This window comes from Staurois parvus, unplaced genomic scaffold (assembly GCF_062004578.1).
Source record: "Staurois parvus isolate SC_StPar_1 unplaced genomic scaffold, SC_StPar_1.0 ptg000129l, whole genome shotgun sequence".
Lineage (NCBI taxonomy): Eukaryota > Metazoa > Chordata > Amphibia > Anura > Ranidae > Staurois > Staurois parvus.
In genome coordinates this window covers 3,468,092-3,486,813 of record NW_028317925.1, presented here as the reverse complement: position 1 = coordinate 3,486,813, position 18,722 = coordinate 3,468,092, and the positions used below count along the sequence as shown (strand labels likewise).

Below are 18,722 nucleotides of genomic sequence, written 5' to 3'. Positions count from 1 at the left end.
TTCCAGCACTGCCTTAACCCTCTTGGGCATGGAGTTCACCAGAGCTTCACAGGTTGCCACTGGAGTCCTCTTCCACTCCTCCATGACGACATCGTGAAGCTGGTGGATGTTAGAGACCTTGCACTCCTCCACCTTCCGTTTGAGGATGACCCATAGATACTCATAAGGGTTTAGGTTTGGAGACTTGCTTGGCCAGTCCATCACCTTTACCCTCAGCCTCTTTAGCAAGGCAGTGGTACTCTTGGAGGTGTGTTTGGGATCGTTATCATGTTGGAATACTGACCTGCAGCCCAGTCTCCGAAGGAAGGGGATCATGCTCGTGCTTCAGTGTGTCACAGTTCATGTTGGCATTTATGGTTCCCTCAATGAACTGTAGCTCCCCAGTGCCGGCAGCATTCATGCAGCCCCAGACCATGATACTCACACCACCATGCTTGACTGTAGGCAATACACACTTGTCTTTGTACACCTCACCTTGTTGCCACCACACACGCTTGACACCATCTGAGTCAAATCAGTTTATCTTGGTCTCATCAGACCACAGGACACGGTTCCAGTAATACATGTCTTTAGTCTGCCTGTCGTCAGCAAACTGTTTGCGGGCTTTCTTGTGCATCATCTTTAAAAGAGGCTTCCTTCTGAGACGACAGTCACGCAGACCAATTTGATGCAGTGTGCGGCGTATGGTACTGACAGGCTGACCCCCTCATTCCTTCAACCTCTGCAGCAATGCTAGCAGTACTCATACGTTTTTCCTAAAGACAGCCTCTGGATATGATGTTGAGCATGTGCATTCAAGTTCTTTGGTCGACCATGGCGAGGCCTGTTCTGAGTGGAACCTGTCCTGTTAAACCTCTGTATGGTCTTGGCCACCATGCTGCAGCTCAGTTTCAGGGTCTTGGCAATCTTCTTATAGCCTAGGCCATCTTTATGTAGAGCAACCATTCTTTTTTTCAGATCCACAGACCGTTCTTTGCCATGAGGTGCCATGTAGAACTTCCAGTGACCAGTATAAGAGAGTCCATTCACACCTGAGACATTGTAACACTAACGAGTCACATGACACCGGGCAGGGAAAATGGCTAATTGGGCCCAATTTGGACATTTTCACTTAGGGGTGTACTCACTTTTGTTGCCAGCGGTTTAGACATTAATGGCTGTGTGTTGAGTTATTTTGAGGGGACAGCAAATTTACACTGTTGTATAAGCTGTACACTCACTACTTGTCATTTCTTCAGTGTTGTCACATGAAAAGATATAATAAAATATTTACAAAAATGTGAGGGGTGGACTCACTTCTGTGAGATACTGTATATACACACACAAACAGTACCATAGTTTGTAGACTCTATAACTTTCACAGAGTAAATAATATACATTGATTTGGGTTATTTTTTACCAAACAAATGTAGCAGAACACATTTTGGCCTACATTTTATTTGCAAAATTGTATAACAGAAACTGAGAAAAACGTGTTTTGTTGTTTTTTTTTTGTTTTTTTTTGTTTTGTTTTTAATTTTCAGTATCGTTTTGTTTATATAGCAAAAAAATAAAAAAAAAAGTGTGATTATATATTACCAAAAAGAAGCTTCGTGTATATATATATATATATATATATATATATATATATATATATATATATATATATATATATATATATATATATATATATATAAAAAATATTGGGTACAGTGTTGAATGACCAAGCAATTGCCTGTTAACGTAGCGCAGTACTGAATGGAAAAGAATGGCCTGGTCATGAATCAGTGTATGAATTCAAATTTTAAACTACCACCAATGATGTACAGTTAATGTGGAGGCATAAGAGTTTATCACTTGATGTTTGTAAATGTTCTGAGTTTAGGGGCAGGTAGACACCATGAATTGCACAGGAATGCACTGTGCATTCTTGTGCAATTCACATGTAATCCGGTTGCAGTGCGATTATTTTTTTTTTTTTTTTTTTTAGCACATTTATTTGAATGAGCTGAAATTGTGCTGGACTGCACCAAAAGTAGTGCATGCACTACTTTATATAAAACGTACAGCAACTGGAACCATGCAATCTGGTGCAGGTAAAACGAATTGCGTTTGCAACCTTCATTTGGTATGTCATTAAAGCGTAGTTCCAGTGAAAATAAAAAAAAAAATGTAGCTGGTGACCTTTAAAAAATGAACACTTACCTATCCCTCAATCCCACGGTGGAGCTCAACCCCCCCATTCCACAACCCGTTTCACCAGCTGCCCTGTGTTCCCGACTCCAGCATCTTCAGTGTGGGCACCCAGCTGTGCCAGCTCACGGCTTCACAGCCGGGTAATCACTGAGTATACGCGAGTAGCGATGTGCTTTGTGAATGGTCCCGTAGTCTTCTGGGACTTGTCACGTATCCCAGAAGACTACGGGGGGTGGGGGGCAAGACAACTTTCGCTCGCCTAATCGATCCCCAAAGGTGCCAATCCTTAACGGGGAGTGGTCCTTAAAGCAGAACTGTCCCTTTTGGGTGGAGCTCTGCTTTAAGTTATCACTGACACCTGCTGCAGATTGCAAGTGCAGTATGTTGTGAACACTGCAAAGGAAATCTGCACGCAACAGGGTTTTCTGCACCTCGCTTTGGTATGAACTGACTATAAAACCTGTTTTACTTTTCACTTTTGCAACTAACCACATTTTTTTTTTCTTTTCTCCTAGAATTTGTTATTAATCCTAATGGGAAGTCTGAAGTCTGCATTCTCCATGAATATATGCAGAGAGTGCTAAAAGTTCGCCCTGTTTACAATTTTTTTGAATGTGGTAAGGAATGTAAATGTGTTTTTTCTTTCCATTAATGGATGTCGCTCATTCAGAAGCCAGCTGGATCTGTATCTCCACCTGCAGGAGGAGGATACTATACGACAAAATTCTGAGTGGCTAAAATAGCTCCACAGTTTTTTCCTAGTGTCTGAGGAAGGAGGCTTTTTTTTTTCCTCTTTTTGTAGTCTGAGTGTTTTATTTTTTCTTTGGGAGCTGTGCTGTTTTTCATAGTTGAGCTAGTATAAACTGCTGACTAGCCTGATGACATGTTTTCGGATTGTCTGCGATAGCCCCACATATTCAGATGCAGTGGAGTGCCTGGGGTGCTTGCACTAAGGGAATTGTTATGACCACTTGGACGAGGGATGATGAAGTAGCTTGTCAGCTGCCATTTTTCTGTTTTTTTTATTTTCCTGGCAGTTGAGCTTGGTTGCTGCGGCCACTTTGTTTTTTTTTTTTTTGTTTTTTTTGTAACCCTGCATTACGTATAAGCTGCACAGTGGCCATTTTACCTTGTTTTCATGGCTCATATACTAGTAAATAACCAGACTGGCCCATAAAACAGGAAAATAATATTCTAGTCATGGTTTAGAGGCTGTCTATAAGTTTCTCACTGATCCAGGTCATGGCATAGCAAGTAGTAGTTAAAATTCAACTGAACTTGTTCTGTAACATAAATCGTTCACTGCTTATCCAAGCTGTTTCTTTGGATATCTTCTGGATATTGGATAAGCTGTAAAACATTAAACATTTCACATCCAGTTGAATGTGACAAACTCCTTTTTAGAGGTCTACTGCTGAAGTACTGCTTCAGGGCGGCACGGGTGCGCAAAATCGTGTGTGGTGTTGTGTGTATGTATGAGTGTGTGTGCATTTATATATATATATATATATATATGTGTGTGTGTGTGTATATATATATATATATATATATATATATGTATATGTATGTATATGTATGTATATGTATGTGTATATATATATATATATATATGTATGTGTATATATATATATATATATATATATATATATATATACCTCAGTTTACGCATTTAAATCGTTCTGCAGGACTTTTCGTATAGCGAAAAATTTAGTAAACCGAAGCGCAATTTCCTATAGGAATGCTTTGAAAACCAACTAATCCATTCCTGAGGTCAGAAAAAAAATTAAACGCTACTAAAATATCACATGAGTTATGTTATCAAGTCATGCGGTATTTTAGTAGTGACAACCATGTGTTAATGATTCAACTGTCAGCGGGGTTCCCCACTGACAGCTGAATGTAAAAGAATTGCTGGCAATTAAAAAAAATAAACAAATAAACGTCGTGGGGTCCCCCGTCCTAACCATTCCAAGCCTTTTGGGTCTGGTATGGATTTGGAAGGCAACTCTCACGCCAAAATTTTAAAAATAAATGGCGTGGGGGTCGCCCCCAAAATCCATACCAGACTCTAAATCCGAGCATGCAGCCCAGCAGGTCAGGAACGGGGGGACGAGTGAGCGAGCCCCCCAACCCCCTGAATCATACCAGGCCATATGCCCTCAGCATGGTGGGGGAGGGTGCTTTGGGGCAGGGAGAGCCAACCACAGATAGCCGAATGATGGCTACACTGCGGCCGGCCAGTTCTGGGAGGGCGTCATATGACATCCTCCCAGAACGCGCTCTCCTGCTCGCCCCCGGCGATCTCCGTGCTCGCTGTGTCCTACGGACACAGCTGATCACGTAATGTAGTAAAAGACCAATCACAGCGGCCTTTTACCACGTGATCAGCCGTGTCCAATGACACGCTGATCACCGGGAAATGCAATTGCCGGTTCTCGGCTGCACTTTCCTCACGCTGTCAGAGAACCGACAGTTGTCGGAGCAGGGATCGGCACCGATCATCAGGGCACTGATGATCAGTGCCCTGATGATCAGTGCCCACTAGTGCCACCCAGCAGTGCCACCCGCCTGTGCCCATCAGTGCAGCCCAGCAGTGCTGCCAGTCAGTGCCCAGCAGTTGCGCCAGTCAATACCCAGCAGTGATGCCAGTCAGTGCCACCTATCAGTGCTGTCTCATCAACGCACATCAGTGAAGGAGAAAAATTACCTGTTTGAAAAATTTTATAATAGAATCAAAGAAACTTTTTTTTTTTTCTTTCAAATTTTTTGCACTTTTTTTGTTTATAAAGCAAAAAGTAAAGCGCCCAGCGGCGATTAAATACCACCAAAAGAAAGCTCTATTTGTGAGAAAAAAAAAAAAAAATTTCATATGGGTAGAATCTTCCATGACCGCGCAATTGTCAATCAAATTGCGACAGCGCTGAAAGCTGAAAATTTGCCTGGTAAAGAAGGGGGTATAAGTGCGCGGTAGGCAAGTGGTTAAAAGAGAAGACTAAAACCGTGTCCACCGCAGTAGATCCAACGTCACTTATGATGCCCCCCGCCGACCCGAAAAAAAAAAGAACATGCATGATATTCACGGGTGGCCCCGGCCCTTACCTATTTAAGAACTGTCAAACCACCGGACAGGCAGATGGCGGGAGCAATCATCGAAAGTGGAGCCTTTTTTTTTTTTTTTTTTTTTTAATTTTACTGGGCATGTTTAATTTCAAAAAGTCAAAAATATTGCTTTCTTTTTTTTCTCTAAATTGTCTTTGTCTTTTTTTTTTTTTTATAGCGCAATAAATAAAAACCGCACAGGTGATCAAATAAATTTAATTTGGGTGCAGTATTGCATGACCGTGCAATTGTCAGTTAAAGTAACGCAGCGCCATAACGCAAAAAATGGCCTGGTCAGGTAGGGGGGTATATCCTCTGGAGGGCAAGTGGTTAACTAATGTAGTTTAGCTACAATTGTTTGCCGAGCAATGAGAAGTTGAGAAACTTAGACAGAAGTGCAGCAGCAATTAAATGTTATTTGCTTGACCTCTATTGAAATAAACATCACACTTGTAAATTGCGTATATCCCTTGATTTTTTTTTTTTTTTTAAGCGCTTCACTGAGCCTTCATTCAAGTGAGCCCTAATTTAGTTTGAGATGCCGCGTGGCCAACCTGGTTCTTTAGTATAATGTAGTATATGTGGCCGTTCCAGCCATGCCCCCTGAAGCATTTCACCCCACCCATTGGGGGGTCTTGCCCACAGACCTCACACCTCTGGTGCATAGGCACCTACTCCCTCAGCTGCATGACTGGCAGGGAAACTCATTTCTATCTTGCCTGGATCCCTAACTTTAGTTTATTGCTTATGTTTTCTCTGCAAAATGTTTGCATTGCCTAGAACAAGAATTAAAATTGAACTCTTTAAAGACTGTTTTTTAACATGCCATAGCGTGCATTTGGAACAAAGCACAATGGTTCAGTTTGTTTGCCGAGCATTGAGAAGTTCCTTCACTCAGGCAGATTTTCTGAGACTGCTATGAAGATTGTTTAATTTATCAAAAGTAACTGTAGCTCTCCTGATTTGTATGCTCCTTTTGGTTCAGTAACCCACAGTACTAATGCTAGAGGAACCGCATAATAGCCAGGAAGTATTTTCAGATGGAGGTTGGCAATATTGGCACCCATTTTATTTACTTTAGTAAAGGTTTTGTATGTTGTTGTTCTGTGCTAATTTTTGTTTTAAAAAATATTCTACAGAAAACCCAAGTGAGCCTTTTGGAGCATCTGTAATTATAGATGGTGTGACCTATGGTAGTGGAACAGCAAGCAGCAAAAAACTGGCAAAAAATAAAGCTGGTAAGGTCCACTGAATGTTTCCTAAATTGTCCATAATATATGCTTCAGTACAGAACTCAGAAAACAGTTTGGTTTAATCTTGTTTCAGCTCGGGCTACATTGGAAATCCTTATTCCTGATTTTATAAAGCAGACCTCTGATGAAAAGCCTAAAGACAGCGATGAGCTGGAGGTGAGATACTTCTATAAAATAAACTTTCACTACATTCACACTTGTACTACTGTGGCTGGCTTTTTTTGTTTAAGCACTGTAGAAGTTATTTGAAAAGTGCGTGTGTGTGTGTATATATAGAAACATTTTGCTTCCCAGATCACTTTTTCTAGTGTTTAGATGTTCCTACTTGAGGGCCTGTTAACACCAGCAATCGCTCCACATTCTTGGGTGATTCACATGCAGTTCTGTGCGGTGTGATTTCGGCCCTGTCCTTGTGAATGGGATGAAATCGCGCCGCACCAAAAGTAGTGCAAACACTACTGTTGGAAACTCGCTGCAGCTGCATTTCACCGGGTACTTCTGTACTATGCAGTCCAGTGTGGGCAAACACACTGCAATTGTGATCTGCATTTAGGGTGTGATTAACTTAACCACTTTCTGCATGTAGGATGTCACGATATTCTCGGGTTGAAGTGGTTATGCTGGGATAATGCTTACAACCTGAAGGCATGATTCTGGGATCAAAATTTGCAGCCGGTAATCTGAGTGGCTGAACAGCCATTTGACCACTTCTGTGGGTACTCCCACTCCCTGCACCGCCTTTTACGGGCTTTCCTAGTCGATCGCGGAGCTCGGGACCAGTTCAACCGACGGTGATGGCAGCACTACACAGAAAGGAACTGACTTTGTTCCTCCCTCTCTTTGACACTGGAAGTGATGAGGATTTCGTCAGTTCTGGTTTAGGCTCTTTGTTTTCCGATCTGTGTCTGATCAGCTGCAGCTGGAGACTAGAGGAGAAATTTGGGGTCTAATAGACCTCAGATCTCTCCATAAGGAGGACCTGTCATGTTTTTCATCCCTTGTGAAAGCAACAGAGTTGATAGAAAAAGAAAAAATAATTCCCGCGCACATATATAAACAGGTATTCTGAGGTATCGTCACGAACAACAGAGCAAGATAATTTTGGCTTGAGACCATCTGTGTAACTATAAATGTTAACCTGTAAAGGCTTTTAAACCATCGCCTATGGAGATTTTTAGGCAACATAGTTTGGCGCCGTAGTTTGGTTTCTGCATTTTACAGTGGAGGATGACTATTACCAGTTTGTGACATTGCCTTTCAGTCTGTCCCCAGCCCCTAGAGTGTTTAGAGTTGGCTCTTTTTTTGGAGTTGTTGAGAGCCAGGCTCTTCCCCCTTGTGTGTGATTTTCAGGGAGCAATTGATTCAATAACTGATACCGAATGTCCAGCAGACAGTACAGGTTCTGATGCTAAGCTTTCACAAGTAGTCCTTAGTTTTAGCATGACTGAAATACTTAATAAAAGACACATTTAAAACTAGGTAAATGTCACACCAGTTTTGGGGAGAAGGTCTTGCAGACAGTTTTGTAGTGGCTTTCCCCATCTTCTGTTTTTTGCACATTTTGCCTTGTTGCGGTGTTCCCCATCCCTCATGTTCATTGCTTTGTGACATTCCAAGTAGTCCTTAATATCAAGTTCTCTGTGTCCTGTTATGTACAAATTAAATAATTGGAATTGTTAATTTACCTGTGCTTGAGGTGATTGTAGCCGTATTAGTGCATTTGCGACAGAAACAATTGAGTACTGTCCGTGATACTTTTTTTATTTGCACTAACATACAATTTTGAGGACAAGCTTTCGGGGTATGTCCCCTTCTTCATAGTCCAAACAGTACTATTACAAATCACAGAGTTTAAGCAGAATGTTAGAAGGGATTGAGGGAAAAAAAAAGGCTACAGATAAGATACATCAAAAGCGAGAGGGGGAGGGGGGGGGATACTACACTCACACAGAGGGGGTCAAGCTTCAGCTAATAGTCATAAAACTGTCGGATAATGGTTGAGGAATCACATGTCCAAGTTAAGGCCGTTATCTTTTGTGTCAAATAGAATTATCATTCTTAGTTCAAATGTTTTTTTCTTTCCTGGATGGATTTGAATTTTCCTTTCAGGACTAAAACATTGAGGTCTTCCATATTGTGGCCTTAATTTACCTGTAAAATCCTTCTCTTAGAAGTTGGAATACATCACAGGTTACCGAGATCCCTTACCCATTGCTTGCGACAAAACATGCACTTATCGTGATCAGGAAGAGCTTATACCTGGACAGGGATTCCTCTCTTCCTTTTTTTTGTTTTTTTGTTTTTGTTTTTTTTGCCAGTAGTTTTTCACCTGAAGGTAGCAGCCTAGCCCAAATAGTAATAAATATTAAATCTGTGTCCTGAGATGCTCAAATGTAATTTTCAAGCAAACCAAATAACCCTAATAACATATACATTATGCAGTGGTCTCATACATTGTAAGAAGCCCTTGTTGGCTTTTCTTGTTTTTTATTTTGTAGTATTTCAACCATATCAGTATTGAAGATTCAAGAGTCTATGAGTTGACCAATAAAGCTGGACTTTTGTCACCACATCAGATTCTACTTGAGTGCCTTAAAAGGTAAATTTCTTACAGTTCAGTTGTGTGTGTGGTTTTTTTAATACAGATTTTTGAATAGTATCCTTGACACCATTAGGGAAATTTCACCTTGTGACGGGCGCGGCGTCAGACCCCAGCCCTTCTCACCAACTTGTGACCGAAGGACTAGCTAATCTAAAACCGCGCTGCCACTTGCGTAACAATGCCACTCTCAGCTGCACCCTGCACAGAGATTTTCCAGCTCACTGGACCACAATCTATGTGCCAGCAGCCTGAGAGCGATTGTTACTGGGTCAGGTTAATTACGCAATTAACTCTTCACACTGCCTTCACACTGCCACCACCACCCATTTACAGAGAAGGAGGAAACTCGCGAATCTTAGCAGTAACACTATGATGTTTGAATAAGCGTCTGTATACACACTGTCACCGCAGACAGATGTATCCAGAGGTTTTAAAACACACAGTAGCACTCTTCAGAGACAGGGATTCTTAGTTTGCATTAAGGAGCTTTAGAAACAGTTCAACACTTTTCAGAAAATAGGATTTATTACTAAAAAGGTCAAAATGGTGCAATAAAAATATTTACAAAAAAAGATGTGTGAGAGAGAGAGAGAGAGAGAGAGCGCGCGCGCAATATCACAACAGAGAGATAAAAGAAAGAAGGTAGGATACTTGCAGAAGTCTTTGGTTTCAGCAGAGTCCAATTGTTTGAACGAAAGGGTTGCCTTTTCTCCCACAGGCATGACAGCCTGTTTTTCTAGTGTCCCATCAGGGGGTGTCTACTGAATCCAAGGGCCAATTGCCTTATTTGGGGAGGGGGTTTAGCTGAGACCCAGGCTAATACCAAATCCCTCATAAGTTTATACCATGGCCAATAACGTTCACTAGGTACATGTAGCAGCCTAGCCACTGGTAGATTAATATGCAGAATGATATCCTGAACGTCCAGACATCAAATATGACATATCTTACCGTTCCAGATAAAGAGATATTGTTTTCTACTCTCATGTAGGTGCCACATAGGGGTGTAAGGGGTCAGGTGACTCGTATTAAACTGACCTATCTGAATATATGCTTTGTTTTATTGTACCTTGTTCCTGTCGGGATTTATGAATTTGTATGAAAAAGTGGTTTCAAGTGGGATGTACGTTTTACTGCCACTCTGGAATGCTTTTCATGTCCAGTGACTGACTGATTTAAAGTTTTAAGACCAGGCCAAGACAAGAGTCTGACAGACATCATGGGACCAGCTAATTGGGTTTACAACCATGAAGCGTATCCAGCTGTTCCCTGTGCACTCCTGAACTCCGCACACAAACAGACCACATTCCTTGCAAGGGGAGGGGGGCTGGAGGGAGAGAGAATATTTGCAGAGTATGATACAAGATAGCAAAATGGTTGTCCGAGTCCAATCGCCACACACCTCACTTCCTGTTCCTGTGAAAGCAAGACAAAACAGGGTAGCAGTTGTTATTGAGACAGACAGACAAGTGCATTCACACAAAACCCTCTGTCAACAGTAATGTAAAAAGTTTGGCTTCATTTATAGTTTGTAATTATGTATATGTGGCATCTATATTTGCTGATTTCTTGCATGTGTTTTGCTTCCTGCTTTGCGTTGCTACAATATGGCTGTGCTTTACATTAACAATACAAGTCTGCACATCCAGTAAAAAAGTGCTTTTCCTATGTGGCTGATCCAATGTCATGAATAACTGTTAAGTACAGAGAGACTGAAGGATTTTAATAGAACAGAGCTCACTCTATTGACTAGTCTGCACTTTTTTACATTTAATATACGAATTAAAACAAGTGTGTCCTACTTTGTCCTCACCCCTATGATTTGACACCAATGCTGAACCCTTCCTTAAACCTAAAAGGTAACATAAATTCTAATAGTGAACCATAGCCTAAAATGTAATACCTAAAACCCCACTTTTATCAATAAAAACCTATGCTGCAGGGATAAAGGCTTCCTCTTGCATGTTCTTCCCAGACTAATGCTTCTTACTGCCAGGTTTCAGTTAGATCTCAGTACTGAAAATCTAAGGAATATTAAATTAAGGAATAGCGCGTGTGTAAAAGTGAAGCATGAAAGCCGTGTTACAGACTGTTAGAGTGATTTAGGTCATCTCCCCTATCAGCATGTTCCTTGTTGGCACATTTGCATGCTACACCACCTGATTGGCTCTCAGTATCGGCATCTTCTGATTCATGTTTGGGTAGGTATGGGCAGATCGAAGTTGAGTTAGTGGTAAAAATAAATGCACAACTGTTGAGGCAATAATACTTAAACTGAGCCTGTTTGCACAATATGGATAACATCTTGACATGTAAACACTGGTGCTGTCATCCTGATCCTCTTTGATGTACCTGACAAACTGTTGAACATACCTGCAGCCAGTAAAGTGTTGGCACAACAAATATGATTGTTCCCTGGGGCATTCACTAACAAAGTAGAATGGGAAAGTTCAGGGAGGCTCCCAAAAACCAGGTGGCAATGACGGTTTCCTGCCATTCGCCCCCCCCTCCTTTCCAACTGAATGGCTATGTTTGGCTGTGTTTTTATACTTTTTCTTATTACAGAAACCATGGAATGGGTGATACATCCATAAAGTTTGAAGTGATTCCTGGCAAGAACCAGAAGAGTGAATATGTTATGACTTGTGGAAAACATACCGTGAAAGGCTGGTGTGAGTGCAGAGTTCTTTTTTTCAGCAGCAATTTATAATAACTTTAGTCCATTTCTTAATAAGGATGCTTTTGACTCGTCTTTTAGGCAAAAATAAGAGGGTTGGAAAACAGTTAGCGTCACAGAAAATCCTGCAGCTCCTCCATCCTCATGTGAAAAACTGGGGATCCCTGTTACGTATGTATGGGAGAGAGAGCACCAAGATGGTGAAACAGGTTAGTTATAGAAATGTCCATGTAGCAGTAATAAAATAAGTATGATACAATTCAACATCTTACAGAGAACACTTGGCAATTTTTGTACTGTACTTCCATCTTGCAATGAAGCTGTGTTGCCTTTTTTTTTTTTTTTAAACCAACCTTGGCCTAGTTGGTAGTGTATGTATGTTGTAAAGTACTTGATTAATTTTGGCCTTTTTTTTTCATCAGGAAACCGCAGATAAAAGTGTAATAGAACTCCACCAGTATGCTAAAAAGAATAGGCCAAATCTTCATATTCTGAATAAGCTGCAAGAAGAGATGAGAAAGCTGGCAGAAGAGCGGGTAAGTGGAGGTCATATATCCTGAACTTGCTATCCCTGAGAATCGTCTCTGCTGCTTACCAGTAATGAGACTTTGTGAGGTTTTATAAAGGTCATCTGAGCCATGAAGCTCAACTCCAGCTAGAACTGTTTTGATAAAGTATGTAAGGGTTATAGCCTCTGTCAACTTTTATTGTCATGATTATCCTATTTGGAAGATTTTGTTTCACTTCCTGTTTGACAGTTGTAAGACCAAACCAGAATTTAGGGGTAAAACCTCCTTCTTGTCTGTTTGATATGGGAGACAGTTCCTGTTACCAATATTAAACATGGCTGTTTGTCCTATTCTTGACAAACATATGCCTGCAAACTCCCAAATTTCGCATGGAATCTGCAAGGTCTGTAATGGCTTCCCTGCCCTGAGACGGGGAATACTTGGCATCCCTGGACTTCCAAGATGCATAGCTACACCTTAACACTTTCTGCGCTTTGCGGTGAGCCATTTCCAATTTGCTGCTTTAGGCCTATTCTCTGCTCCTTCTTGGGGCAAGAACTCATGCCATTCAGGTTAGAGGTTATCTATACAGCCTTCTCTTGAAGTGCTCCTCTTCTTTACAGCTGACTGCAAAATGTCCTCAGAACAATTCAGATGCTCCAGGCCTTCAGTTAAGTGATCAATTTCCAAAAATCTGTTCCCCAACTTTCTTGCCTGGAATAATTGGGTCTAGTTCTGGACACATCCCAAGTAAAGGTTTTCTTTCCAGGAATTAAATTTTTCTCTGGAAGCCCATTCTTTGAGATCACAGACATCCAACAATGAGATTCTAGGCATCATGGTAGCCTCCTCTGAGGCTATACCATTCCTCCAATTTCATTCAAGACTTCTCCAATACAACATCTTGTTAACCTGAAACAAAACTGCTCCTTCTCTCGACCTACCGATGCTCCTGTCCATCTAAGCTAGGCATGACCTACTTTGGTGGATTTTCAGCCCTTCCTTATCACTGGAAAATTTAAACCACTTCCATGCCAGGCCAATTCTGCCATGTCTCTCCTACATGTAAACATCATTTTTTGCTAGAAAATTACTCAGAACCCCCAGATAGATAGATATATTTAGAGAGAGAGAGAATTTTTATTTTTAGCAGAGACCCTAGAGAATAAAATGGTGGTCATTGCAATTTTTTATGTCACACGGTATTTGGACAGTGATTTTTTTATTTTTTTTGGAAACCATAAACTTTAAAGAATTTTAATGCAAAAAAACACAATATATAACCCAAATTTTTGGTAAAATATAAAAGATGGTGTTACGCCGAGTAAATAGATGTCGAACATGTCATGCTTTAAAATTGCGCACACGCGTAGAATGGTGCCAAACTATGGTACTTAAAAATCTCCATTGGCGACACTTTAACATTTTTTACAGGTTACCAGTTTAGAGTTAGGAGGTCCAATGCTAAAATTGCTTTTGCTATAACGATTGCGGTGATACCTCATATGTGTAATTCGAACACCATATACATATGCAGACATGATCTACGTATGCGTTTGCTTCTAAGCACTTTTACTTTTTTTTACTTTTTTTATTCCCTTTACAAGGAATGTAAACATCCCTTGTAATAGAAATAAGGCATGACAGGCCCTCTTTATGGAGAGATCTGCAGTTTATAAGACCCCAAAATTCTCCTCTATGCTGGAAAGCATTAGATCAATGAAAAAAACATCAATCTCTGCTTATCAGTGGGGGAAAAAAAGGCAGCATTTCACCTGCCAGAGCCGGACGTGACGTCATGATGTGGCTTCTGGCCTCCCAGGATCATAGAGACTCTATGGTAAACCGTCGCTGGATCACTAATTTGGCTCCCTGATCGCATGGGAGAGCAACGAGAAGCACCGATGGGCGAGTGGCTAATGAGCCGCTGAGACGGCTTTTACACAAAAGGGGATCGGCGGCTAAAAAAAAAATATATATATATACATCTGGATGATGCTTGTAGCTGCAAGCATCATGCAGATATCCACTGAAACCTGAGGATGTCATATGACATCCTATGGGTGGGAAGTGGTTCTCAACAGATGCCAGTCTTTCAGACTGGGAAGGAGTGACCTTCACAGTTCAGGGAGCATGGTCACTTGTGGAAGCCAAGCTCCCAATCAATATCCTGGAAACATGCAATACAAACTGCTCGAACTTGAACACCCTTGCTCTTCCCTGAGGACACCCAGTCAGGGTTCAGTCAGACAGTGCCCACAGTTGTGGCCTACATTTATTTATTTATTTCAGGTACTTATATAGCGCCATAAATTTACGCAGCGCTTTTACATTTATATTGTACATTCACATCAGTCCCTAACCCTCAAGGGGCGTACAATCTAAGGTCCCTAACTTACATTCATTCATTCATACATACACATACTAGGGCCAATTTAGACAGGATCCAATTCACCTACCAGCCTGTCTTTGGAGGTGGGAGGAAACCGGAGTACCCGGAGGAAACCCACGCAGGCACAGGGAGAACATGCAAACTGCAGGCAGGTGGTGCCGTGGCTGGGATTCGAACCAATGACCCGAGTACTGCCAGGCGGAAGTGCTAACCATTTAGCCACTGTGCTGCCCACATCAACCATTAAGGGAGCACCGGAAGTTATGCAGCCTTTGAAGGAAGCAAGCCAGATAATATACACAGATTCACTGTGCAGCGACCTCTGCGATCCACATCCCAGGAGTGGACAGCTGAAAAGCAGACTGCCTCAAACACCACTGCCTTTATCAAGAGTAATGGGCCCTTCACCCAGACAATTTTAATCTGATATGACAGAAATTGATCCTGATTGGTTGTTTCTTAGGCAATTTTATTCCAGGCTTGTATCACTTGGTTAATTCTGTTGTTTTCTCAGACAGATCTGCCACTTGTGAGTCAAACAAGTCAGGTGACCTTGGGGGCCAGTCCATTGTCTTGTGTGCAATGCTGGTTTAGCAAAGGCTACACTGTAAGGCTGTAATAATGTGCTTACAATGCAGTTTTCAGTTGTGTCTTTACGAGTGGTTATGATACCAATAGTAACTTTTTTTTCTCTGGCCTTTAAATTGCCTTTTACTGTGACCAGTTCAGAGCCAGGAATGTATGAGCCAATGTAAGGCATTTTAAAAATACTTATGGCCACAGTAGCCTCCCTCCATTACATTTTTTTGTTTTGTATTTTTTTACTCCACTACCTTACCTTACAGGCTCGCATAAGTGCAGTATGCCTTCATGGCCTTTGGTGTATTTTATTTCTTGCCAACACTTTATTTTGAGCTTGAGCTTTTCTACTTTGTAAGGTTTCTTGAAGATAAATAAAGATTAAAAAAAAAAAGAAAAAAAAGTACTTATGTGTCAGGCATCACTCATGTCCCTCTCCAGATAGATCTTTGGCCAGATTCAGCTGAACAGAAAAGGTACTCCTCAATACATTTGTCTCTGTTTATTTATATCACTTGTGCTATTTGCCAAGTTCTCTACAGTGTTAGAACTCAGCAGTGCATTGGAACGTGAGATGAAGTCCAACTTCATGCAATTCATTATTCTATTATTGGTTTGTTTTAATGATAGCTGTATGTGGCATGAGTATAACTGTCCTAAATGCCAGTTTACCCATAATGTGAACTTCATCTTCTTGTTTTGGCAGAGCCAATGCCTATTTTTTAGACTCTGGTCATGTCACTGTTGGCTGACTATTCCATCACATTAATCACATGCCTCAAAAAGGAGACTTGCTTAATGTTTTTTGTATCTTTGTCTTATTCAAGAAGTAATAAAGATATTGAAACATAAATTGGAAGCCTTGAACCACATGTAAACTGCAACAATGCATAGACTCCTGCTATCTCTGGGTAAATGCTGCTATCTGCTTTCTCCACTGTAAACTGCAGCAACACATAGACTCCTGTTAATTTCAGAACAAATAGTGTATATATATTTTGTCTATGTTGATTAGTGTCTGGTCTGTGTTTGAGAAACATCCCCCCCAATTCATGTGATCCTTATCAGTTCCTAATTGGGGTGGAGAAGAGTGCTCATTTGACCATCTCCCTATAAATTTAGATCAGCTCATGGGGGGTGGTCACAGATCGGGGGGGCATAGTCACAGATGGGGTGCTGTTTCTGCAGGAGTGCTGTTTTGATAGAGTGCTAAGAAGCAGAGTGCTGTTTTGATAGAGTACTAAGAAGCAGTTGAACACAGCAGTTTAACTAAAGCAGGATAACTCAAGCAGCAGGAAGATACAAGAAACTCTACTGCATGCTGGACAGATTGCAAGCAAACACCCTTGAAAACATCTCTTACAAGTCTGAGTCCCACTCCGTGTACCTTTTTTAATATGTCCCCTCTACTCCTCCTTTTCATGTTACTATCTTGCGTTCCCAAAATCTCACTTCTTTATCCCTCTGCTCCACCCCAAAACTTGTACATCTCACCCTCACTGCTACCATCTCCCTACTTCTGCTCTCATTACCTCCTGCTGATACTTTACTCTCCTGCTGACCCAAACACCAGGACTGGAAGGCATGTGCACTCGTGTACATCCCGCTCCCATCTTACTTTCCTCACCCTTCTTTTCCTAACCTCTGGGGATATCTCCCCAAACCCTGGTCCTCCAGTATCTCACCCCCACACCAGGCATCCTCTTTCTTCCGGGAATAACCGCAATCCCCTCAATTTAATATCAGTCCCCATGCTCCCAAAAATCACCCTCCCTTTTTCATGTGCGCTCTGGAATGCCCGCTCTGTCTGTAATAAGCTCACCTCTGTCCATGACCTTTTTGTCTCCCGCTCCCTACTAGCAATAACAGAAACCTGGCTTCAAGCAGCAGATTCTTCTTCTCTTGCAGCACTTTCCTATGGAGGCCTCCTCTGGACCCACTCACCCAGACCCAATGGTTGGAAAGGTGGTGGAGTTGGTTTGCTTCTATCCCCATTGAGCACCTTTTAAGTCCTCCCTCTCTATCCTTCTTTTCTTTTGAGACTCACTGCATCCGGCTGTTTTCTACCATTTCTCTGAGGATTGCAGTTATCTATCGGCCTCCTGGACCGGTGTCCCGCTTTCTTGATGATTTCTCCGCCTGGCTACCCTACTTTTCTCTCCTCTGAACTACCCGCTATCATTCTTGGAGATTTTAATGTCCCTATTAATGTCAACAACCCGGCTACATCCCAACTCTTCAAGATAACCTCATCTTTTGCATTCGCACAATGTATACAGTCCTCCACTCACTCTGATGGGAATACATTAGACCTTGTTTTCTCGCGTCTTTGCACTCCCTATAACCTCACAAACACCCCCTTTCCTCTCTCTGAAGATTAGGAGACTGTGAAGGTAATGAGATTGTGATCAAACACCTGTCCCTCCAAGCAGCAAACAATTACCTTCAGAAACCTTCATAACTTGAACCCTGCACCTTTCCACTCTGCAACTGACCAACTCTATGACCGAATCTCTCCCCTGTCCTGCCCTGACCTGGCCACTACTGTCTACAACAGTTTGCTTTCATCCACGTTAGATTCGATTGCTCCTCTAACAACACAAAGCATCAGGCCCCGACCATTACAACCTTGGCAGACTGACGACGCCAGAAATCTTAAACGACATAGTCGTGCGCTGGAGCGATCGTGGCGTAAAAAAAACAAATCTCAACAAGCATTCACCCTATATAAATCTGCTTTCTTAACATACAATTCCTCCCTTCATGCTGCCAAACAAGCCTACTTTGTCACTCTTATTAATAACTTGTCATCCAGTCCTCGTCGTCTTTTTAACTTTTAACTCTCTACTTTCTCCACCTCCACCCAGTACCTCACTCACTGCTCACGAGATTGCAAATAATTTCAAAAACAAGATTGATGCAATTCGTAGGGGCATCGCCACTGCACAGACATCCATCCCACTTAGCATACCTTATACTAAACCTCCCTCAACACTTTCCTCTTTTTGACCTTGCTACTACCGAAGAGGTCACTAAGGTTTTCTCAGAAGCCCGTCTCACTACCTGCCCCCTGGATCCTGTTCCCTTACAACTACTACAGTCACCCTCTTCTTCCATCCTATGCTCCCTCACTCACATCTTCAATCTTTCCTTCTCTACTGGTGCTTTCCCCTCCCCTCTAAAGCATGCGTACATCACTCCCATACTTAAAAAGTCCTCCCTGGACCCCGCCAACCTGAACAACTTAAGACCTATCTCCCTGCTGCCATTTACCTCTAAACTCCCAGAACGCTTAGTCTACAATCGCCTGATCTCCTACCTCACGGACAACAAACTTCTTGACCCTTTACAGTCTGGCTTTCGCTCACTACACTCCACGGAAACTGCCTTACTAAAACTCACTAATGATCTACTAACAGCTAAAACCAATGGCCAC

The 18,722-nt window shown here is 41.8% G+C and overlaps 1 protein-coding gene across 1 annotated transcript in view; it reads left to right on the top strand.

Annotated features, from left to right (window-relative positions):
- Nucleotides 1-18,722, top strand: part of DGCR8 (DGCR8 microprocessor complex subunit) — a 76,059-nt gene that overhangs the window by 44,838 nt on the left and 12,499 nt on the right. Inside the window, exons 7-13 of the mRNA XM_089672460.1 lie at nt 2,691-2,792; nt 6,414-6,512; nt 6,601-6,683; nt 9,026-9,126; nt 11,695-11,801; nt 11,888-12,015; nt 12,229-12,342. Coding sequence (XP_089528586.1) covers nt 2,691-2,792; nt 6,414-6,512; nt 6,601-6,683; nt 9,026-9,126; nt 11,695-11,801; nt 11,888-12,015; nt 12,229-12,342 — 734 coding nt within the window. The remainder of the gene's footprint in view (nt 1-2,690; nt 2,793-6,413; nt 6,513-6,600; nt 6,684-9,025; nt 9,127-11,694; nt 11,802-11,887; nt 12,016-12,228; nt 12,343-18,722) is intronic.